A 23,211-nucleotide genomic window follows, 5' to 3' on the forward strand; every position below is an offset into this window, starting at 1 on the left:
TGTAAAGCTTGTGCACCCTGGGCACTACCAATCTCAGCAGCACCATGTGTAGGGATAACACAGGACAGGGATGAGAATTCCTACCCCAGCCTGCTTTCCAGCCAGCCCCCAGCACCACCAGTGCTGCTGCACACCCACAGAAGCTGGGATGTCCCCCCAGACACACCAGGCAAAAAGGCAAACGTTAAGAAAAAAAACAAATGCAACCAAAAACCCCATAAACTTCTCTGTTCAGTATGTGAATCTTCCCTGGAAACACCCTCAGAAAAGCCTTTCTTTTCATATCATGCTAAAATCAATGCTGAGTCACTGTCCCTCCTGCCAGACACGGGGGAGTGGGGACCAGGGGAGCCCCTGGGCTATTCCTGATTGTGGTCTACAGGGAGAGAAGAGAGTCCAGAGAAGCAGATGAGAAAGGCTGGAGGAGGGGAAGACCAATATTTTTGTTGCTTTTCTTTAAAAAAAACAACAAAACAAAAAGCACACAAAAACAGCCGTGGAGGGCATGACCCAGTGATAACACTGAGCCTTTAGCAATGGCATGAACAACAATCCAGCAGGAACAGGAGGAATGCAGATGCTTTCACAAGAAAATATTTGCTCCCCACCCAAGGGAGCCCTTTTGCTGTGGAAGATGCTATCTGGTGACTTTGGAATGTGCCAGTGCCCTCCACAGAGACGCTGGAGCCAGAAGCCAGACTAGAGATAGAAAAGTATTTTGGCAGAGCCAGGGCTGCCCCTCCATCCCTGGGCTCCCTTGGGGAGGATACCCCCTCCCTCCACAGGGACCTGCTCCCTCATCACCGGGTTTCACTTCCTGGGGGTGAAAAGATGTTGCCCCACTGCCTTTCCCCCACCACTCACCCCTAAAACCAGGCAGGACTAAACACTCAGATTTTAGGAGCACAGAAAAGGGGGAGTGTGGTGGAAAGCAAACCCACTGCCACCAGATCCACGTGTGCTGTCCTGGGGTCACCAGCTCCCCCTAAAGCCCTTGTACATCTCCTGCTGGGGAGGAGGAGTGGGATCTCCTCTCCCAGGGTGGCATTTCCATAGATCACAGGGGATGGAGAGCGCTTGGCAGCACCATCACACACTGCTCACCCATGGACACAGGCAGCACGGAGTTCAAGAGGTGGAAAACAGGGCCCAGCACATGGGCAAAGCAGGAAATTCTCCAGGCTGAGTGCAGAGTTCACCCCGTGGCCTTGGGAGAGTTATTTTATCTCCCCATCGCTGTGGCCTCCTCTGAGCCAGCCATGAAGAGTGTTCTGTTCCTCTAAGGGGCTGTGGAGCATCCAGGGGGACACTGATGGAGGGGTGGATGATGCTCTCAGAGCAGCCCTTTGCTCCTGCTCACGCCTCTGCCTTTGCTCTGCAGAACCTGCGCGTCCGCAGCACCGGGGGGACGGAGTTCTTCACGCGCTCGGCCACCAAGTTCAAGGGGGCTTTGGCCCAGAAGTTCATGTTCGTGGATGGGGATCGAGCCATGTGTGGATCCTACAGGTAATCAGCGCTCTCCTCCTGCCCTTTTGCCTCCCCCCATGGAGGTGTTGGTCAAAGGATCGTTACAAACCCACGTGGCCTAAATCCTGGTCCCCACCCAGCATGGCCCCAGGACCCCATCCCAGACTTGCTTCCCTGCTCCTAAACTGCTCCTAAACTTTGCAAGGAGATTTGGAATGGGCCCCAAGGAGTCCCCACCACCTCCTGAAACCAACAGGTCGAGGACACCTGCCATTCTCAGAGGTGGTGTGACACACCAGTTTTTTCTGCCACTTGATGCAATAAGCACAAGGAAGGACCAAAGCACCAAACCACAACACAGCCAGTCCCAACTCTCCCACTAACCTCAGCTTTTCCAGCTAAACATTTCCTACACAAGGTATTTTCCACGTTGTCCAAATGAAAACTTACTTTGGTAGAAACAGATCACCCCCAGTCAGCTTCTGAGCTCTAAAAGATAAGTTTTATAAACATGGAGCTGAAGCATTTCCTACTTTCTGGCCACAACAAATAACATCCATTTGTGAGTTGCTTTTCTTAACTAACCCAAGCTGAGAAAGGAAAAGCAGCCAACACTAAAGTGAAAAACTAACTGACCCACTGCAAGTACCTTTTACTTCAAGTCCACTGTGCTCAAGACTTCAGCCCTTCACTCTAATTTGTGATGAGAGCTATTTCATCAATCCTATTATTATTATTATTAATGTTTACAATGAGATCATGTCCCTGCTGGCACCATCAATCCCCCAGGGAATGCCAGGGTTGGGGAGAGGAGTGTTATTTACCAGCGAGTGCTCAGAGAGTTTCCAACGTGTTTCTGTTCCAGCTTCACCTGGTCTGCGGCGAGGACGGACCGAAACGTCATCACAGTCCTCTCGGGCCAAGTGGTGGAGGCGTTTGACAAGCAGTTCCAGGAGCTCTACCTCATGTCCAAGGGGGTGAGCCTCAAGTCCATCTCCATGGGTGAAGAGCCCGAACCCGAGCCCGTAACGCTGCCCTCGGTCGTGCCAGTGACCCCCGCCAACGCCGTGGTGAAGAAGCTGATAAACCCTAAATACGCCCTGGTGAAGGCCAAGAGCGCTGACCAGATCAGCAAGACTTCGTCTGAGAACCAGGACAAGAACCAGAAGGCAGACAACAAAGGCAAAGCCGTGCCCGAGGGCCCGGGGGGCGACCGGCACGGGGACATGGCAGACCTCTCCCTGCTCATCCACCCCGGCCTCCTGAATCTGGAGAAAGCCAACATGTTTGACTATCTGCCCACCTGGGTGGAGCCTGACCCCGAGCCCGGGAGCGAAGTCTTGGGCTACATCAACATCATCGACCCCAAGATCAAGAACGTGAAGCTCTCGCAGATGAACCGCATCAAAGTGTGCGACGTCTCCCAGGCCAGCGCCCAGCACCGGCAGATGCTGAAGAACAGGGAGATGGAGGCCAAGAAAAACTCAGACCAAGAGCCGCCTCTGCTGTCCCCCTGCCAGAGACAGATCCCACAGCCCCCCATGGAAGCCCCTACAGTGCCCACTACCAGCCACATGGAAGGCATCAGCTGGACAACGAAGCAAGCAGGAACATTTGCCTCTTCACCGTTGGGCCACCACTTGAAGCCACAGGAGGAGACACTGGAGACCATCAAACCACCAGTTCCAAAGCCAAGGACCGTCCCCGTTGGTGTCCTCGTGACCAAAGTCATTACAACCTGTGACAGCAGCACTGCCCTGGAGGGTGACACAACACAACCACCGCTGGCCGACCATAAGGGTGTGAAGCAGGAGCGGGAGGAGAAACCCAACGGAGCTTCCATGGAGACCTGCCACCTCCAGCCAGACCGGCCCGTGGCAGGGCCACAAGAGGACAAAGGGCCTCCCTGCTCCCACAACGGGCTGGGAGAAGAGGAGGAGGAGGAGGAGGAAGAGGAGTACATCACTCTCAGTGACCAGGAGAGCTACTCCAGCAGCTCTGCTGACCACAGCTACCGCCGCTCCAACGCCTCCTCCATCTCGGACGAGTACTTCGAGGTGAGGGATCGCTACGGGCCGCTCCGGAGAACCAACTCGGATGTCACCCACAACGGGGAGATCCTCCCCATGCAGAGGAAGCTCAGTGACCCCCACATCAGCCGGGGCACCTTCCTCAGCCCCCTGGGCAGCCTCCCGTCCCTGAAGCACGTCCGCGTGGAGGACGTGACGAAGAGGAGGAGCAACGCCGTGGAGATCAGGCGTGTGCTGCCCCGCACCATCCTGGATGGCAACAGCTCCTACCCCAGCAGTGCCACCCAGGTAGGACTTTTTGCAATGACCTTATGTTTCTCCACCCTACAGAGGTTGCAAACCCAGAGGTGACCCAGCTAGCTCAACCAAGGCGTGGTGTCATCCCGAGCTTTGGTGTCAGGTCCCAGATGCCGAGATAAGACTTCCCATATAGAATAACACCCTACACGTGGCTATGGTAGGAGTTACCCAAGAGGTTCTCCTGGCTGGGAAGGTGGTGGCCGTGCCACAGGTCTTGTTGTCTAGCAATGGGAACAGCTGGTAAAGGGGAGGCTTTTGGGAATTAAAGATTATCCCACAGCATTGGGCTGGGGATGGAGCTGAGTGGCTCCGGGCACAGCTGTACAGATGTGCCTGGACTCGCTGAGCCCCATCCACAGCCCGTCACCAGCGGCACCATGCCCAGCCAGGGACAGGCTGTGCGTGCAGGCGTGTCCTTCTCAGGCTTGTTTTCCAGCACCTTGCCAGGGCGATTAGCATCAAAGGAGAAGCACTCGGACACATAATTAGGCAGAGCAAGACAGCGGAGAAACAGGGACGGCAACCTCTGTGGGCGAGTGCCACAGTCAGCAGCTTTGTGGCTGATCCAGCGGTGACGCCAGGCCCTGTCACCGCACGGGTGCTGCAATTCCATGGGGTGCATGCCCAGATCCCGCTGCTGGAGCACGGGGTGCACGGCAGCATCCCCACCAGGGCCGGAGCATCACCCTCTCCAGGCAGGGGGATCACAGGGGCAATCCCCTGTTTCCACCCAAGCGCTGCAGCCTCTTGCACCACTGCCAAGCATTTTGGTTTCTCAAGGCTCCCCGCCCGCTGTTTTTGGGGCATTCAAACCCCCAGGGTTAAATCAGCAGCTGAAGTCACTGAAACTGCCTGAGGGTACCCTGGCTGAGCATCTGATCTGTATTTACAGGGAATTAAATTTACTATCCCAGAGTCCACTTGCTTCTCCCTTCCCAGCCAGTGACAGGGAGCTCAGAGCTTTAATCCTCACACATCAAATACCCCCTGGTCCTGCAGGGCAAGGAGCACAGAGCCCTTTGATGCTGTGACCCAGGTCCCAGGTGCCACCCTGCTCGGGGTGGCCGGGTACGCTGGTGTTCCTGCAGTAACTTGTTCTGGCCCTTTGATGAGAGGCAGATAATTAACACAGCATCAGGGTTAGGAAAGCCAGCGCTCAGCTGGTGGAGATGTGCAGGGAAGAGTTTCTCCCATATGTAAAAACAATAAACCAAAGCAACCCTTGACTGACTCTAGAAAACCTGAATCCAACAGGAATCACCATCAACCCCCACAAGCACCTTTTTCTGGGGTCCACATTTCTCATGTGCTGGCCCATGGCCCAGCATAGCCCAAAACACAGGTGGGGGCTCACTCAGGGCAAACACCATGTTTTCCATTCCATGGAGAACGTGGCACCCAAGTTCTCCCTGGAACATCACCTTCCCTAAACACACAACCCCATTCACACCTGGATGCACAGCAGGCTCAAGGAGGGCACTGGGGACACCCGTGTCTTCTCCTGCCCCTGTCCCACCCGCAGAGCCCCCAGCTCTGTGCAGAGCAGAGGTTTCCAGACAAGCCCCCTCCCACTCATCCCTTAGTGACAGGGAAAATCCACATCCCACAGGCTCCACAGCTGCTTGGGGGGCCCTTACCTGGGTACAGGACCCTGCTGATCATCCCTGGCATGATGATGACAAACAGGGGCAGCATCTTCAGGTAGCTGGCCAGGATGGAGCCGGCCTTGGCGTGACTGAGGCTCTTCGCAGAGAGCGAGCGCTGGACGATGACCTGTGGAGGGCCAGGCAGGAGGGATGAGCAGCACCAACACCACAGCAGCCTCCTCCTTACCAAAGTGCATCCCAAATGTTGGAGCCACTGGGCACAGGGCCCAAGCACAGCTCCCAAAAGCAGCATAGATGTGTTCCCAGCCCACAGCGAGGTTTCTCTCCAGACCACTAACGGGCTGGTGTTAAACCACAGCAGCACGTCCCTCCTGGCAGTATCAACCATTCCCCACCACTATTCTCCCCACTCTTGCCCCTTCAATTCAATCTGCTCCCCAAAGAGTGCCCACAGTGACAAGGAAACCGAGTCCAGCCTCCTCCTCCCACAACTCCACTGCTCAGACCATCACACCTCAAAGCTCTGGCCAAGCTGTATCCATCCACAACACAGCCAGCCCTGGGGTTTTGAGGCAATCCCTCCTAAATAGTCAACATCTGTAGGAATTGCTGATTTAAAAGAGCTCAGGGTCTCCACAAAGGCTTATAGAGAATGCTCAGCACCCAGCAGGATTCAGCCACTCCTGAGCAAGAACTGGCTCGTTCCCCCAATGGATAGGAGGGATGGGGTGCCAAATCCTAGGGTGGAATGCTTGGGGAAGCCATAGTTTAACTTCTTTCCAAGAGCCAGAGCATGTCAGGAGCTACAGGACCCACCACCCAAGCTCAGACACTATGTGCACCACATCAGGTACATAATGAGCTCAGAGGGAGAGGAGCTAAATCACCCTTAGTCCTTCCCACCTGAAGCCATCTCAGACCTTAACACTGATTTTAAGCATCTAATAAAATCGATCCAGAACCACCTAAGGTAAACTGCTTTAACACAGCCCTCATGGTCAGCACAGGAGGTGCCTGCTCCAGGACCAAAGAGGCCTTTGGGATATTGGGACTAACTGGCTGAACCCCAAGCTGATGCCAACAGCTCGGTGGAGATGTGGCACTGGCAGCATGGCAAGGGTCATGGCAGAGGCTGGGCAGGTTGGCACAGCCAGCTCTGCAGCCCTGTGCAGACTCCTTGGAGACCTGGGTTCCGTGGCACAGCCAGCTCTGCAGCCCTGTGCAGACTCCTTGGAGACCTGGGTTCCGTGGCACAGCCAGCTCTGCAGCCTCCTGGCCCCAGCTCATCCTGCCATCAGCACCTGCACTCACCAGATCCCATCTCACCTGGTGCATCTGCAGTCACACCCAAAGAGGAGATCACTATCTGGTGACCACAGCCATGTGTTACAGCCTTACCCAGTCCAGAATTATGATTAGTGGTGCTCAGACCTGATCCAAACATGTGTCTCAACCCAGCTAATCAGAGCCACCCCCGCAGTGCTGTTGCAGCTCACTGTTCCCTCCTCATCCCACCTCCTCCCCCAGCCCTCCATCCTTTCATCTGATCTTGGCAGTCACCTAATCCCACAGCTCAGGTCTGGATGACTGGATGCTCTTTGTGCCTGATATGAGGGCTTAGATGATTAAGACAGGTGTTGAGGCTGCTGCTGGAGAGAAGGTGTTGAGATGCCTTATCCTGGATCTCCAGGCAGCAGGGACTTAGCTCAGGACAGCCTCCAGGCTGCTTGGGAAGTGGCTGCTGAAGCACTGCATGTGCAGGACTGTGTGTTATCACAGAAAGAAATCAGAGCAGCAGCCACAGTTAAGACTTGAGGTAGTTTTGAGCTGCCACCGGTCTCAGAAGTATTTGGGCAAGGGACTACACCAAGTGCCAGAGGGATTTGTCCATGAGGACCAAGCCCATGTCACAGAGGTGTCCTTGCAGGGAGCAGCATCCTCACGACAGCCACAGCTCACCTCTTTCTCTGCTCTGTCATGAACAGGGGACGCACATCTATCGCTACCGACCCAGGACCCCCGCGGGCAGAGAGCAGGGCAAGGAGGTCTCCTGCTCCCCGACGCACGAGAAACCCCTCGGGGCCACCAAGTACAGAGGGGATGGAGCAGAACCCAAAAAGACCATTGCAGGCAGCCAGCCCTACTGGCAGAGCAAAGCCTTCAGCCCCAGCAAGCCCACGGCGCCCGGCCACCTCTCCCCGAGCAACCCCAGGGCGTCGGGCAAACGCTTCACCTCCCTGCCCGAGGGCCAGAAGCCAACCGAGGAGATGAGGACACCCCTCGGCATCCCGCTCTCCAAACTGTCCCAGTCCAAGCACCTCAAGAACAGGGTTGCGGGAGCCCCGGGTGCTTCCGTGGACTCCAAAAAGCAGCCCCCCGAGAGCACGGGCCAGAAGGAGCACTAGGGCCTGGTGCAGGTGGTCCCCGCGGGGCGAGAGCGGTGGTGGAGCGTTGCCTGGAGCCCAGGCCGCGTTACACGGGGCAGGGGGTTCTTGTTTACATTTACCTGGTCGGTGCACCAGTACCACGTGGCCATGATGGACAGCCCAAAAGTCATCCCGGTCCAGGGCAGGTCTCCGGAGACCGGGTCTCGGAAGAGGTGCATGGCATCCGCTCTGGGCAGGTGGCAGGTAGTGTTGGGAACGATCTTGGACGGCACCGCTTTTCCATAGGCCTCTTCCAGGTTGGGGTAACCTCCGATCTCATTAAAAGCTGGAAAGCACCGTTGGGGGAGGTGGTCAGAGTGCAGTAAAACCCAGTGGTCTGTGAGATCAGCTGGCAGAGCACTCACCAGCTCGTTAACCCAGAAGTGCTGCCCAGAGAGGGAGGGCTCGTCCGTGATCGTGTTTTCTTCTAGTTATTTAAGAGACTCTTCTATTACCATTTTGCACAGCAGGTCCCATTGCAGCCCACTCTCCCTTTGGAGGGTGACCCGAGTCCTGGGACAAAGGCTCCTCAAGGGACCCACCTCTTTTAACCTTGTACTGTAAAAGCAACCTGTTCATTAAAGCTCCCTGGTCCCAGGGCAGGGGAACCTTGCCCAGGACTATTGAAATGCAAGATTAGGTGGCCTTCCACTCGATAAACTGCAGCTCAAGGTGCCTTGGCACAAGTGTCCAGCCAAACGTTTTGTACTCCCCTGAGCATTTCCCCAGCATCCCCCATGTGCCCCCACCCCCAAACCTCCAGAAACCAGTAAAAAAAAAAAAAAGAAAAAGAAAAAAAAGACCCTTTTCACTGGATTTTTCCTAGGAAATGGGATCCAAGGTCTGAGCCTGAGCCTTGATGAGGAGTATGTGCCATGAACAAGCCCTAGCAAGTGAGCCTCCAAGCCCTTGGCAGATGCCTCGTGCTCCTCCTGCCTGCAGCCGCTGCCAACCAGCCCTGGGCTCTGCCCTGGCCCCCCACCACCTCCCTGCTCCTGGGGAGCACAGAATGAATGCAGCTCCCCCAGGACCTCCAGTGGGAGGATTTTGGAGCCAGAGGCATCACTTTTTGGAGGAGGGTGGGAGGGGAGGCACTTGCCCTGCTCCCCCCACACACCACGGCCACCCACACAGCAGCCTGGGGGAGACGGGCAGGGAGGGGCACTGGCACCCCCATACCCACGGCAGCTGCTGGTGCTCGGGAGCAGAGAGGAGGCTCCAGAGGTTTCATGGAGGGGAGGAGACTCCAAGCAAGACCCACGAGCATCCCTCACTGGGTTTCTCCAAATCTGGTCCAGCTGTCACATCCTGTATCCCTTCTGCCCCTGCAGTTCAGACCCTCAGCTTGGGCCCCTCCAGTGCAGCAGCAGGAGGTGGGAATGTGCTCCTGAGCAGTTTCCCTCCCACAGGACCGTGTCCACAAGCCCTGCTGTCTTTAGACCAAATCCCTCAGGTATCAGATGCTGGGCACTAGGATCACCATCAAATGCCAGCTTGAACAAATCCCAATTTCCAAGCCACCCATCCTGCTCCATTGTCCCCTCCTGCCAGAGGACAGCCCTCCCCCTCCAGTCCTCCCATTTCCATGACCAACCTACAGCCCCGTCCTCATCCCAGGGCAGCCCCCTGACCTGAGGCTTTTGGGGAGCTGGCAAAGGGGCATCACCCACCGTGTCCCCCCCTTGCAACCCATCCTCCCGAGTTTCACAGGGAGTCAGCATTTGTGAACTCCTCCTGCTCTTGCACAAGCAGCCCTGGCCCCCCTCCAGCGCTTGGTTTATCCAGGCGCCGGCTACTCCCAAGCTTTGCATGGGCGTTGGGCACCAACAAAGGCTCTCCAGAGGCAGAGGCCGAGTACTGAAAGCAGAGATTGGTGCCCGGGGGTGAGAGCCTGCTCCCTTCCCAAAGGTGCTCACCAGCAAGTCACGGCACCCACGCCTGCCAAGAAGGAAGAGCGGAGCAAAATCCTCCAGGCAGCGGGAGCTCAGCCTGCAGATGCCAGGATGCAGCCCATGGGCTCTGCTGGGATTAACATTCCTGTGCTGAATGGCAGGATGGCACAGTCTGCCAGAGCTAAGCAGAGCCACCAATGGCACTGCCAAGGTTTCTGTTCAGCAAAGTGAAAAAATTCTTCCCTGTGAGGGTGGGGAGGCCCTGGCACAGGTTGCCCAGAGAAGCTGTGGCTGCCCCATCCCTGGAAGTGTCCAAGGCCAGGTTGGACGGGGGTTGGAGCAACCTGATCTAGTGGAAGGTGTTCCTGCCCATGGCAGGGGATGGAATAAGATGAGCTTTAAGTCCCTTCCAGCCCAAACCATTCCATGACTCTATTGAAAGTGTCCTTTATTAGCTGAGCTTTACAGGAGCTGGAGAAAACCAAACACCTTTGGGGCACACCCACCTCCAGGTCCTGAGGTCTCCTGAGACCTGAGGAAAAACCTGTGCAACCAGCAGCTTCATCTTCTGGCTCCCCTGGCTCAGTCCCTCTGCCAAGCCCCCTCACCCCCCTGCACACACCGTGCCACGCTTGCAGGCAGCAAAGCCAAAACAAGCTGGGCTCTGCCACTGCCAGAGGGGATTTTCCAGGCTTTGCCTACCTGCCCTCCTCCTCTGGCTCTGTGCAGCTGCACCAGCCAAGCCTGGCAGAGACAAGCCTCAGAGAGCCCCACGGCCAAGGACAGCTCCAGACAACGATCCACAACATCCAGGCACCACGTCTAAGGCACAGGCTGCAGCCACTGCTCTGTTCTGCCTCGACAGGCAACGAGCTCCTCTGCCTGGAGCAGCTCCGTGCCACTGCTGGGGTACTTAATTGTTGTTGTCCCTTCTCCAGGAAGTCTCTGTCCTTTCATTTGTTTCTTGTAAATACACCTTGCTGTGTCCAAGGGCTCGCCCAGGAGCGAGCTCTGCTCTGGCACAGGGGAGCAGCCATGGGACTGGGCTGGTCACAGCTCTGGGGCTGCTCCCACCTCCACAGCTCTGGGTCAGAGCCTTTCCTACCTGCCTGCCTAAGCTGCCTTCTCCAGGAGATGGTGGAAATCATCTCAGGAGTGCCTCTGGAAATCATCCTCTGTAGTTAAACACCTGCCTTTGAAGCTGGGACTTAACTTTTTGCTTCCTGCTCCTCGGGGCCAAGAGCCCCGATGGCAGAGCCAGGCTGATGAAAGCTCCCGTCCTCACAAGGATGCTCTGAGGCTGAATTTAGGGAGACACAACAGTGCTGGGGGTTCAGGAAGGGCTGGTGATGAACTATAATCACTCCAACCCAGAGCAGGGCATGGCACCACGCTCCACATGCTCCACATCCCACCCCTGCAGCCGTTCCTTGTTCCAGTACCAACCTTCTGCTGTGCACATCCCCAGGCAGCAGGATCCTGTCTGAAGACCCCACCAAAACACCCGGAGCAGAACTGGGAATGCTGCTTCACTGTCAAATACTTGAGCAGTCTCTCAGAGTGAGAGGCAAATATGGAGCAATCATGTCCACAGGAATGTCACCACTGCTGGGGACAGTGCCACGTGGAGCACCAGGGGGATGCTCCATGGCATCTGCACCTGCAGGAATGGCACACAGGGCAAGCAGGGGGGACACAGGGGCACCACATTCAGGTGATTGCCACGGACCGAAGTCCTGCTGGGCATCTTGGCCAACGAATGGCTCAGACTGAGTGTTTTTATTTACCTCCACGACCACCTGAGTGAGGAGGGGAGGTCCCCCTGGAGCAGCTCTTACCTCTCACTGCCAGCACAACAGCCCCCAGGACCATGATGAGCGTCTGCAGCGCGTCGGTGTAGATGACGGCCGCCAGCCCCCCTGTACGAGAGCAAGGCAGGAGGTTGGGAATACTGCTGGATTCCGGCTTGGAACAGTCAGAATGTCCCAATAAAGCTTCCCATGGGGATGTACCTGTCACCAGCCTCAACCTGCTGACACTGTGGGGGGGGGGCTGCAGCGGGAAGGGGGAACAGCTCCTCGGTGGCTCTGGTGTTGAGGGGGGCACAGCACCCCCAAAGGTGAGGGGGGGGGAGCAGCCAAAAGCCACAGGGGCTGCAGCCTCACCAGGGGCAGGGAGGGGATCCAAGGGATTGCTGGGCAGGCAGGGAAGAGGAGCCAAGGGATGGCAGGAGGGATGCAGCCCCACATCTCCACACAATCAGGAGGATGCCAGCCAGCCCCAGCCCCGGCTCTTTGGGTGCTCCAGCAGCAGATTAGACTCAGGACATTGATCTCATCATTCACCAACCTCTGCCTAACACCAGGTTTCCCCTTTGTACACCCTCAGTTCTCCTCCAAACCCTACAGTTTTATTTTTCCAGCACATGGTGCTTAGTGGGGTCCCCTTGGCCATACAGCCAGCAGCATTTCTCCCTCCCCATCCCAAGTTCTCCCTCCAGACCTGCTGCAAACCCAGCACCTGCTTACCCAGCCAGAAATCAATCACTCAGCACATCAGCAAAAGCATTAAAAAGTAGCAGAGCTAAGGAAAATGGGTCAAGAATTGAATGAGTTTCAACCCCAGTCACTGAATCACATCCTGGGAATTCAGGGCTGCACCATCCCTGGCCTTGCCTGGGATTTGGAGGGATGTTCTCAGGATCAAGGTGATGCAATGATCACACCTGCCTGAGCTCACACTGAGGTGCCTCACATCACAACAAGCCTTGTGGGCAGGAAAAACCCGAGATGGGATTTGCTTAAAACCAAAGTCTTGCAAAATCCACCCTGTTATGGATACACTTAAACTGTTTCCCCTTTTGATGGCCGGGGTGAGATAACGAGGGAATTTACTGCCGAGTGTCTCCACTGCCACTATCAGGGGAGGGAATGTCCCAGCAAACACAATAACCCAAAGGGCTGGCAGGGATACACAGTCCCACGGTCTGAGCGGGGCTGGGAGCCAGGAACCCACGATTTCCAGCTCCAGCTCCAAACCCTCATCACCTCTGGATCACAGAAGAAACATTATTTGTTGACCCTGCACAAAAATAGCTGGTCCCACAACGGGGAAGCACGGGCAAGAAATATTCCTGAAAGCTTAGTGGAGAGAGGGCAGCAGGTTGCACTGAGGGCAGGGTAAGAGGGAGGGAAAGGAGTTGGGTCAAGGGCTCTCGGGTTGTAGATTCCATAATAATAGTCCTGTAATGGGAGAAGCCCTGATTATTGCTGTTACAAATAGGTGCACACACAAGAAAGTGCTTAAGTACATGGTGGGGGAGGAGTTATTACAAATGAAAAGATGTAAAGACAAAGGAGAGGTCATGGGCTGAGTCATCACCTGAGCTGACTCTCCAGGAGGCTGCTCAGATGCTGGCTGGGGCAGGGATGTGAACCCCACTGGTATAAACCCCGGGGAACCTCCAAAGAATAACAATAATAAAATAAAAGTAGGAGGGTAAGTGGTGTGGCTCAATAAAAGAAGTAGAAAAATTGAGGCCAGTGGATGATGAGCGACCTACCTGCGATGGTGTAGAGCCCAGTGACCACCAGCATGAGCACAGTGGAGAGGTAGAGGTCCCAGCCCAGGCAGACTTGCACGAAGAGGGCCCCCGAATACAGGTCTGTCTGTGAGTGGAAGAAGGAACAGGAGGTCTGGGACAGGTGACATCCACCACCCAAGGGCTGTTGCAAGAGCAGCACAGTAGGGAAACAGCCAGCTCTGTGGGTTCAGGGAGGACACAGAACCCTGGAATGGTGTGGGTTGGAAGGGATATTAAAGCCTATCTCATTCTAATCCCCTGCCATGGGCAGGGACACCTTCCCCTATCCCATCCAACCCAGCCTTGGACACTTGCAGGGATGGGGCAGCCACAGCTTCTCTGGGTAACCTGTGCCAGGGCCTCCCCACCCTCACAGGGAAGAATTTTTCCCTAATATCCAACCGTTCCTCTTTTAATTTAAAACCATTCCCCCTGGTCCTATCACTATCTGCCCACATAAAAAGTCACTCTCCCTCTTTTTTATAAGCCCCTTTAAGTACTGGAAAGCCACAATGAGGTGTCCATGGAGCCTTCTCTGACATCACACGGCACATTCCAGGAGGACACTCCTGAAGCCGAGGGTCCCAGGTGGGTGGCTCTGTCACTGCTGCAGATGGGTGTCACAGCCCCAGAGGAGCAGAGCAGGCAGCTCCAGCTGTCATTGTACACACAGGGGGGTTGTCATGGTTTGGAGGAAATGAGATTAAAGTGGAGACTCGGAGCTGGGGCAGCTCCTCCAACAAAAGCAGCGATGCCGTGGCAGGACCAGGCACAGTGGCAGTGGCAGTGCCACCACCACGCCTCCACCCAGAGCTGAGCTCAGCCATCCCCACGCTCAGCTGGGCCATCTTCACAAAAACCTTGTTTGGAGAAGGGAATGAGGCCAGAAGGGGCAGGAAGAGGCAAGACAGGCCGACTCCACACCCTCGCCCAGGGCCGCGATGGGTTCCCACAGCCAAGATATCAGCTCTGATTTGACATCTCTCTTCACACACCTCCCAAAAACCATCCCCCAGCAGCAGGGCTGTCTTGCCCAATCATGCAGGAGCAGTCTCTTGGGATTAGTAAGGTGTAGGACTGGTGTTATTTCCCATATCACACCTCCTTGCCCCCACTCTGCCCTCCCTCCTCCCAGCACTGCTCCGGGATGCTCCCACACAGGAGCTGAGAACCATCCTCCAGTGATGGAGAGGGGCTATGCTGGATCATGCAGTGCAAAAGCCAAGGTGTGTGTTGGCTCCATCAGCCCAAAACCCAGTAGGTGAGCCCATGTCCAGCTTCAGCACAGCACAAAAGCCATTCCCAAGCAGGTGAGCCCACAGCGTTGGGCATAACCTTGGTTAAATCAAGTCAAACCAACCAGAAGGGCACTTACAGTAACCACCATCTTGAGGATCCTAACTCAGGGACTCTTCCATGACATCTGAACTAGCCTTTACACCACAGTCATGCCTGGCATTCCCAAGGGAGGTACTACGTGTCCTCAGCTGCACCTGGGATTGGCCACGTGTCTGGGAGAGTCCTTGTGAGCACCAAGAGGGAATTCAGCCCTGCAATGACCTCTTGAAGAGGAACCAACTAATGGGGAACCATGCCATAACCTCTACCAGTGGCTCCTTGATGCCTTTCCTCCACAAATGCAATCCAACCACAGCTTGATACCACCAAGAACCCTACAAAAGGACACCTAAACCATTCACACGGCGCAAGCTTCAGCGACATGAGGCAGAAAAGCCTCAACCAAGGGCCCTCAGCCACCTCCTCACAACACAACCTGAAGTGGGAACACAAAATATTTTAAATCTTCCTAGCACAGGGCCAGCCAAGCATCCTTGGTGTCTTCCAGAGCTCCTCACGTCCCTTGGAGGGATCCATCACTTGTCACGTCAGCGTCCTGCCAGGAAGTTTTTCTCCCCTGTGACTTCCTGCTTCTCCAGCAACCCTTCCCCACAGCCCAGCTGGAAGATTCATCCCTGGACAAGATATTTCATAATTGCTTCTCCTGGCTTTCTCAATGCTTAATCATTTCTGCAGTCGTCTGCAAATGAGTCGAAGGCTTTGCTATGAGGAAGCAGAGGTACCTCCACCTCCCTTCCTGCTAATTCTGCAAGGGTGGGAAAAAATAAAAGCACATGTGACCGAGTTGTTAATAAGACATCCCAAACACAAAAACAAGCTAATTAAAACCAGGCATGACCTATTCATAAAATAAGTCCTTTCAACCTTAAAAGGAGGGGAGAAGCCTTTGAAGTCAGGCTTCATAATCCAGAGAGGTCCCTGCCTCCACCGGTGACCTCACTTGGAAACTTGTTCTTACCCAACGTTGTTAATGCCTTCCCAATGAAAATGGGCTTTGGAGACAGCTTGGGATTAACAATTGGTGAAGCCAAAGCCTTGGTAGAACGAGTTACCCAGGGTACAGAGGAGTCTCCAGGGGCTCTTCGCCAGGGCTGGGGCTCCTCCCCTGTTCCTACCTGGGGGGGTGACATCTCTCAGCAGGATTTTGGGCTGCCCTGCTGCAACCTGCCATGAAACCTGGAAAGATGGAGTCCAACAAAGGGGGGATTCCAGTAGAGGAGGGACTGTCATCCCCCCTGTCCCGAAAGAAGAGCCAAGGGAGCAGCACTGGTGCCGTGTCTCAGCTCGGGAGAACACGGAGCAGAGATCCATCCATAAATACAACGTCTGCAGGGAGAGAGGGCAGGAAAAGCCCAGCTAATCCTGGGCTTTGAGGCAGCCCCCAGCAAGGTCCAAAGGAACCTCCCCAGGAGACAGCCCTGCCTAATTGCTCGAAGCTTCATACTCCCCTCCCACTCCCCACTGCGGCCACCACCGGGGACAGGGACATGGGGACACTGGGCCAGTTTGGCAACGCCCCTGTGTCTGCAGACATTCATCCCAACCCACTGCTGGAAACAGCCATTGTCTGTGGGCTTTGCTGTGAATGGAGCCAGATGCCAAGATAATCCCCTTATTAGGCTGATTCCTCTTCTGTTGCATCCTGCCTGACTCAGAGATCACAAAAAGCTCAGCAGACCAAAGAAACTACAGCACTGGCTGAGGAAAGGCTTGGGAAGAGGAGCTTGGGAGTGTCCACCGGGCTCCAAACAAAAGGTTGTGCTGAGAAGGGCCCAGAGAACAGCAGAGGTTCCCACTGGAGCAGGCACTGCCCAGGGGTCATCTACAGGGTCATCTGGTGTTAGGCAAGGGTTGACACCACAACCATCTCCCAAGGTAAGAATGAGTTTGTAGGACATCCGTCCCCCGGGGCAAAGCCATGGAGAGACTGGAAACCAAAGAGACCAAGCACAGCCCCCTGCACCATCTGGTAAGAGAAGAGGGGACATGGGTGATAGTCTGGAAAGAGACTCCAAGACAACTTCAAAACTACCAATGGTCTCTTCTTCAGACCATCAAGAACAAACTACCCCAGCAGAAATCCTATCCCAGGTTCCAGCTTTTCCTTTTAAACACCAGCAGGGATCTGTGTGAATCCCACAGATTCCCTGCAGATCACAGAACCAGGGTCCAGCACCACAGACAAACGTGCTCCAGCATCTCCCCCAGGCTCCTCCTGGGTCTTTGAAGGGAGCAGGGGAGAGATGTGACACAGGAGGGGAATCAGGGACAAGAGTTCACTGGACATCAGGGAATAATCAGAGCATCACTGCCCACACTTGGAAACTGAACTGGTGCTCCAGGAGCCAAGATGATTTCAGGAATGATGCTGTAGGATTTTCAACAGTATATATGATTAGGATATAAAGAATATTAATTTTATGGGAAGAACACCCTTCAGCAGGACAGGGCATGGTTTTGTGGGGGAAATACAGGTGGCAGCTGCACCAATGGAGTCACCAGCATCACCTCTGCCACTCTGGAAGCCCTGAGCCAGCAGGGATGGGGAAAGGGCTGCCACCTCCCCTGCAACTTGCCTGTTAAATGCAAAACATAACTCCTTGCCCAAGGTCAGAGAGCAGCTTGGGAAGGAGACAGGGGTCTCCTGGAGCCAGGGACATCCCCTCAGTGCAGGGCTCTGCCCGAGGGGACACAGCCCCTCCCTTTGCACTAAGTGCTGATGGGTGTGCACAGAGAGCCCTGTCTGTGGGCTGCTCCAGCCCCCACATCCCTCAGAGGAGGACCCGGAGGATCCCCCCACAGCTCAGCCCAGGGCCTGGGGCTGCAGAGACACCGTGCAGGGAGGGATGCTGCATCCAGCCAGGCGGACGGAGCTGCCAAGCGCAGAGGCAGGCGCTGAGCGCCTCGACGTGGGGAGACACACACAGCAGCAGTGCCCCTCCTGCCTCAGCCAGCCTCTGCTCACAGCCAGCCTCATGCAAAAGCACTTCTCTTGCAGCCAGACACCTGCAAAAGCACTTTTCTTTCAGCCCCAGCAGAGCCCAGGTCGGATCCACCTGCTCCATCAGAGCTCGGTTCTCCCTCGGGCAGGTTTTCTCTCCAGGTTTTCTGAGCTGTTTGCTCTTGATCTCTGTCTCGCTGTCTCCAGCCCCCCAGGGCTGTCTGTGCCCAGCTCTCTCCTGCTTGCCCTAGACCTGGTATCACAGGCTCTTTGGCTGTTTTACCTCGGATAAACTCTTCCCATGGTTACCAGCGTGAGCGGAGGCTGCACACAGGGAGTTGTGAACGAGGTCAAAATGAGGGGAAAACATCCCTGTGGAAAAGTGCCTGGAAATCAGGCACTATCTGTACAGGCTTGAATATCTTACAGCTGCAGCAAGGCTTCCTTTCCTCAGAAAACCCACCCACGCTCCCTAAAGCAATGAATGCATTCCCAACTCAGTGCCTGGCTCTGCTGGGTCCTTTGGGGATGCTGGAAAGCCTCACTGCCAGAGCACGGAGACAAATCCAGACCTCAGAGCACATTTCACCCACAACCTCTGCTATAAGGCAAGTTTGGGAATCCTGACATGCCCTGTCTGGGCCACATGGACATGGACATCACTGCTGGATCTGCCTAAGAACTCATGGGGTGTCACAGAGAGCACCTGCCCACAAATTCCCACTTTTTGTCCCACTTTTGCCTCCTGTAGCATCCTGCAGCAGCTGCTCTCCCCTGATTTGGCTACACAAGGTTTGAGCCCAAAAATAACGTTTTGATAGCTGGAAATCAGCTGTGGATTTGTGACAAAGTTAAGGGGGAGCTACTCACTGAGATTTTGATGAAGATGGAGAGCAGGAGTGACAGGCTGGAAAGGTACATCCTGATCCTCTCCCCTCCAAACCTCCGCTGGAGATACTCGGGCACTGTGACAATCTGCTGGGGGGGAGAGAGAGATCACTGCCCTGTCCAGGGCCCACCCTCCAGGGATGGGGCAAGGGGACAGCAGTATTCCAGGGCAGGACTCAGGAGTCCCACGGGACAGTGGTGACAGTCCTCCTGGGAGCAGAGGTCCCCAGAGCAGGCTCAGGACAGCTGTACATACCCCAGATGAGATGTAAACTGGCACGAACACCCAGGCGAGTGCCAGAAGAGCATAAGTCGCCTGTTGGGAAGGAGGAACATGGCACAGAGAGAAAAAAACATGGATCCTGCTGCAGCTCGACACTGACTGCATTCCTAGACCCTGTCCCTGCTCCTGACCCGGTCCCGGATTACCCCTGAGGGTACATTTACAGCCCCAAATGGCTTCAGACTGCAGGCATGGGGTTCTGGTGGAGATCCCCCAGCACCCCTGCCAACAGGAACCTGCTCCCCTCAGCCCTTCAGCTCCTGACTGGACATTTCCCACCAACTCCTTGAGCACCACACAAGCCAAATGCCTTTTTTTTTTTTTTTTTTTGCTGCAGAACCCAAGGACTTTGGATTAAACGTGCAGGGAAGCAGGGAATGGGTGACCTATTCAGTCATTTCCCTGTCAGGGTCTGCGGGGGCTGGATTAGGAAATTGGATCCAAAATGTCCTTTTCCCTGAGCACGTGGAGCTGAGCTGGCTGCGAACTCGCCCTACACGAGCCGGAGGAGCTGAGTTAGCAGGGTTGTGTTAATTACCCCCCTGCACGGCTCCTCCTAAACCTTTCGAGACAGCGAAATGGGCCATCTGCTGCGACAAACTCATTTCCTTAATGACACGGCACATTTCTTACATTCCACTCGAAGCCGGCGACAGCGATTCCCCCGGCGGCGCCGCTCCCGGCCAGGCCGATGAAGAGCCCGGAGCCCTCGCTGCTGGCAAAGAGGGAGGCACCGATCTGCGGGAGCAGAGGAGGGGCTGCAGGTGCCCAAACGCTGGATCCCCACGGCTCTGCACGGACCAGCTTTGGTGCTTCCCCACCAGCGCAGCCCCGAGGGGATAATTCAGGAAAAGGAGGCAGGGAAAAATAATGCCTGAACGGGAGCAACAGGGCACAGACATCCCTTCCACTTCTGAAACGAAGCGTGGCCAAAAGGCCCCCACGTGGGATTTCCTTTTTGCAAGAAAATCCCTTAATAGGTAAAACTCAGGTAGCTGTGAGTCCTAGGAATCAGCATGCCCATGGATCCAGCTCATCTGGACATCCATGGTGGATTTGGGATGGACTTTCTTGCCTTCAGGAGGATGAAGAGGAGCCACATGTTGCTGTATTTGCCATGGTGGCCACTCACCCTGCCCAGATGGTGGCCACGTGCAAGGAGCCAGTACCAGGCATGGGAAGGACCTACAGCCAGTTTGTGAAGATTGTACCAAAACGAGAAGGAAAAACCAAACTTGGGACACCCATGATTTGTTGGAGCCACCAGGAGCACGCAGGGACAGTGGGGATGGATATTGGACTCCAAGGATCCCTCCCCAGGCTCAGGGAAGCCCGACAAGCCCAGTGGGCTCCAGTACCCTTTGTGCAATGAGAAGGGAAATGCAGCTCCAAGGACATAAATCCTGGCAGGAGGAGGTGGGCAGGGTGGGGGAAAGCGTGGGCAGTGGAGAAAGCAGGGAAGGGATTTGGTGGGAGGGACAGTGGTGCACAGGATGTCCCTGTGGCCAGGGTGCCACAGAGGGACAGAGAGGTCTCTACTTACTGGCCACCAGGCCATGTCTCTGCCAGCAAGGAAATAGCCACTGACCGTGTTCCTGTTCACCCTGCAGGAAGACTGGGAGGAGGAAAGATCAGCACAGAGCACCCTTTCCCTAAAAACCCAGACCAGACACCAAGACCCAAGTCTCCCAGACGAGAAGCCAAGAGACAGGAGACTCGATAATTAATGGGAGCTCTGCAACTCGAGCTTAATTACACGAAAGGGTGGCTGCACCCCAGGAACCATGGAGCCATGAATGGCAAAGGGAGCTCCCTGAGAGGGGGAAGCACGGAGGATGTGCCTGTCCTTGTGCCATCCCGAGCAGACAGGTTGGCTAATAGGGCCCAGCTTTGGCCAGGATTTTTCCACAAGGCAGAATAAATGGGTTTGGAGAGTCTTTGTCTGAAACTGCTGTAGCTGAGGGTTGTTTGTGTTATCAGGGCATCTGGCCCAGCACCCTGTAATAGGCAAGGGGCAGAGCTGCTCACACCCAGCACACAGAGGCCAGGGGAGAGGTTTGTGCCATGGCTGATTCCACCTTGTTCCCAAGCTATAGGAGCCTTTCTATAGGGGGTGAAAGGGGCAGAGGGTTTGCACAAAACAGAGCAAATCACAGAATCCCAGAACGGGTTGGGTTGGAAGGGACCTTAAAGGTCATCTTATTCCATCCCCTTCCTAGACCAGGTTGCTCCAAGCCCCATCCAACCTGGCCTTGGACACTTCCAGGGATGGGGCAACCACAGCTTCTCTGGGCACCCTGTGCCAGGGCCTCACCCCCTTACAGGGATGAATTTCTTCCCAATATCCCATCTAACCCTGCCATTTGTCAGTTTGAAGCTGTTCCCTTCATCCAAAGTCCCTCCCCAGCTCTCTTGGAGCCCCTTTAGGCTCTCTGAGGTCTCCCTGGAGCCTTCTCTTCTCCAGGTGAACCCCCCAGCTCTCCCAGCCTGGCTCCCCCCAGCACAACACACAAAATACACAAGTGAAAACTACAAGAAAATAATGGAGGCTTTCACCAAAAAGCCAGCCCCGAAAAAAACCCACCATTCAAACAAAAAAGCAGAAATGAACAAGAGAAAAGACTCTTACCCATATTCCCACACCAACATTTAAGGAAAAATAAGCCACTACCACAACAAGGTCAGCAACGCTGAACTGCTGCGAGGGGAGAACGGCCCCAGCAGTGGAATTGCTCTCCATCATCCTCTGCCTCCTTCTTCATCCTCAGCCTCACAGGGACAGTCACTCAATCAGTAACTCGTTAGCAGCCCGAGGGCATTTATCATTAAACAACCTGGCAGCAGGAATTGCACTTCCAAAGGCGCCTGAGTGGGCAGTGTGGCCTCTGCTGCCTCCCACCCCTCCGCTCCCCAGGGAGCTGAAACACCTCAATTTGGTGCCTCACAAATGAAGAGGTACAGAAAATGTCCCAGGGATGCTGTACACACTTCAATCCTTTTCCACCACTCCAATGAAAAGCTAAAGGACCAGCAATCCAGCCCCATGGATGAAATTTGCCCCCAAATTCTTGAGCCCTCATCAATACCATAATTGCTTTGCATGAAACAGGGCAAGGCTGGGGGGTTTGTGTTAAAGGAATGATTGAACACAGGAGTTGGGTGAATGCCCGAGGTGGAGTCTCAGCATGGCAGCAAAGGGCTGACCAGGAGAAACCCTCACAGAAGGGATCATAAATCCTGGAATCATTTAGGTTGGGAAAGCCCTCCAAGATCATCCAGTCCAGCCGCTAACCCAGCACTCCCATGTCACCACCAAAACCACGTCCCCCAGTGTCACATCTACACGGCTTCTAAATCCCTCCACCACTGCCCTGGGCAGCCTGTTCCAACGCTTGACAACCCTTTCCATGAACAAATTTTTCCCAATACCCAACCTAAACCTCCCATGGTGCAACTTGAGACCATTTCCTCTTGTCCTGCCACTTGTTACCTGGGAGAAGAGACCACTAACTGGCTGCGCTCTCCTTTCAGGGAGCTGACGAGAAAGGAAGGCATTGTTATTCCTTAAAGACCAACACGAAACAGACACAAGAAACCACCTCTGAATTCCATGTTTTTGGGTATTTAGCCATCAGTTTGCTGCGCTGGAGGCTTGGCTGGCTCCTTCCCAAGTGGCAGCACGCTTCCACAAGGTCTCACTAATAAAATAAACACAGTGCAACTAATATGCCCATCACTGAGTCAGGTCAGCATTCCTCCTCCCTTTGAAGGAGCCGCGGCAGCAGCAGCGGGAGCAGCTCCACACACCCCTGAGAGGAGCCAACCTTCCCCCTCGCTGCCCCGCTGGAATTTGACCCACATAAACACATCCAAAGTACTGACAAGTGTGAATACATCAGCCTGGTGTACCCATTAACGTTAAGGAAAACACCTGCCTTTATCCTCAGAAGTCAATGAACCCTCCAAAGCCCTTGGAAGTTCCTCTCAAGCAGAGAATTGGTGTCGACAAAGGTCAACTTTCCCTTCTGAACACGTCAAAAGTTTTATACTCATTTGCAGGACACGATGGGGAGATTAAACCAAACCATCTCTAAATGCTCATCAATTCCAGCGCTGTTTTCTCTGCAACAGGTGAGGAACTCCAAGTCTCCAGGACCAGAAGCCGCCTGGCAGCTGTCTGGCCGTTCCACCCACACCTGCCCAGGGATGCTTGGGAAAACAAACCCGAACAAGTTCAGCTCTGCACTGCAGAGTATTTTTTAACTCACCCACACTTTCAGGCCAGGCAAGAAACCTCAGAAAAGCCCAGTTTACCTGTGATGAGCTGAGTTGGATTTTACCAGCTTGAATTTCCACCCTGCACAATATTCCTGAGTCACAGAATCACAGAATGGTTTGGGATGGAAGGGACCTTAAAGGTCATCCCATTCCACCC

At 54.9% G+C, this 23,211-nt stretch overlaps 2 protein-coding genes across 2 annotated transcripts in view; one reads left to right on the forward strand and one right to left on the reverse strand.

The window, feature by feature from the left end:
- Nucleotides 1–8,587, forward strand: part of FAM83G (family with sequence similarity 83 member G) — a 19,229-nt gene extending 10,642 nt beyond the window's left edge. The window contains exons 3-5 of the mRNA XM_008928084.4: nucleotides 1,382–1,506; nucleotides 2,333–3,785; nucleotides 7,390–8,587. Coding sequence (XP_008926332.4) covers nucleotides 1,382–1,506; nucleotides 2,333–3,785; nucleotides 7,390–7,809 — 1,998 coding nt within the window. The 3' untranslated portion in view covers nucleotides 7,810–8,587. The remainder of the gene's footprint in view (nucleotides 1–1,381; nucleotides 1,507–2,332; nucleotides 3,786–7,389) is intronic.
- Nucleotides 1–21,519, reverse strand: part of SLC5A10 (solute carrier family 5 member 10) — a 40,015-nt gene extending 18,496 nt beyond the window's left edge. The window contains 9 exon segments of the mRNA XM_029957894.1: nucleotides 5,435–5,570; nucleotides 7,911–8,116; nucleotides 11,561–11,641; nucleotides 13,285–13,390; nucleotides 18,476–18,583; nucleotides 18,750–18,809; nucleotides 19,410–19,514; nucleotides 20,320–20,391; nucleotides 21,406–21,519. Coding sequence (XP_029813754.1) covers nucleotides 5,435–5,570; nucleotides 7,911–8,116; nucleotides 11,561–11,641; nucleotides 13,285–13,390; nucleotides 18,476–18,583; nucleotides 18,750–18,809; nucleotides 19,410–19,514; nucleotides 20,320–20,391; nucleotides 21,406–21,519 — 988 coding nt within the window.
- Nucleotides 21,520–23,211: the final 1,692 nt, after the last annotated feature.

Source organism: Manacus vitellinus, unplaced genomic scaffold (genome assembly GCF_001715985.3).
Source record: "Manacus vitellinus isolate BGI_N305 unplaced genomic scaffold, ASM171598v3 scaffold_12_pilon, whole genome shotgun sequence".
In the NCBI taxonomy this organism is placed as follows: Eukaryota; Metazoa; Chordata; class Aves; order Passeriformes; family Pipridae; genus Manacus; species Manacus vitellinus.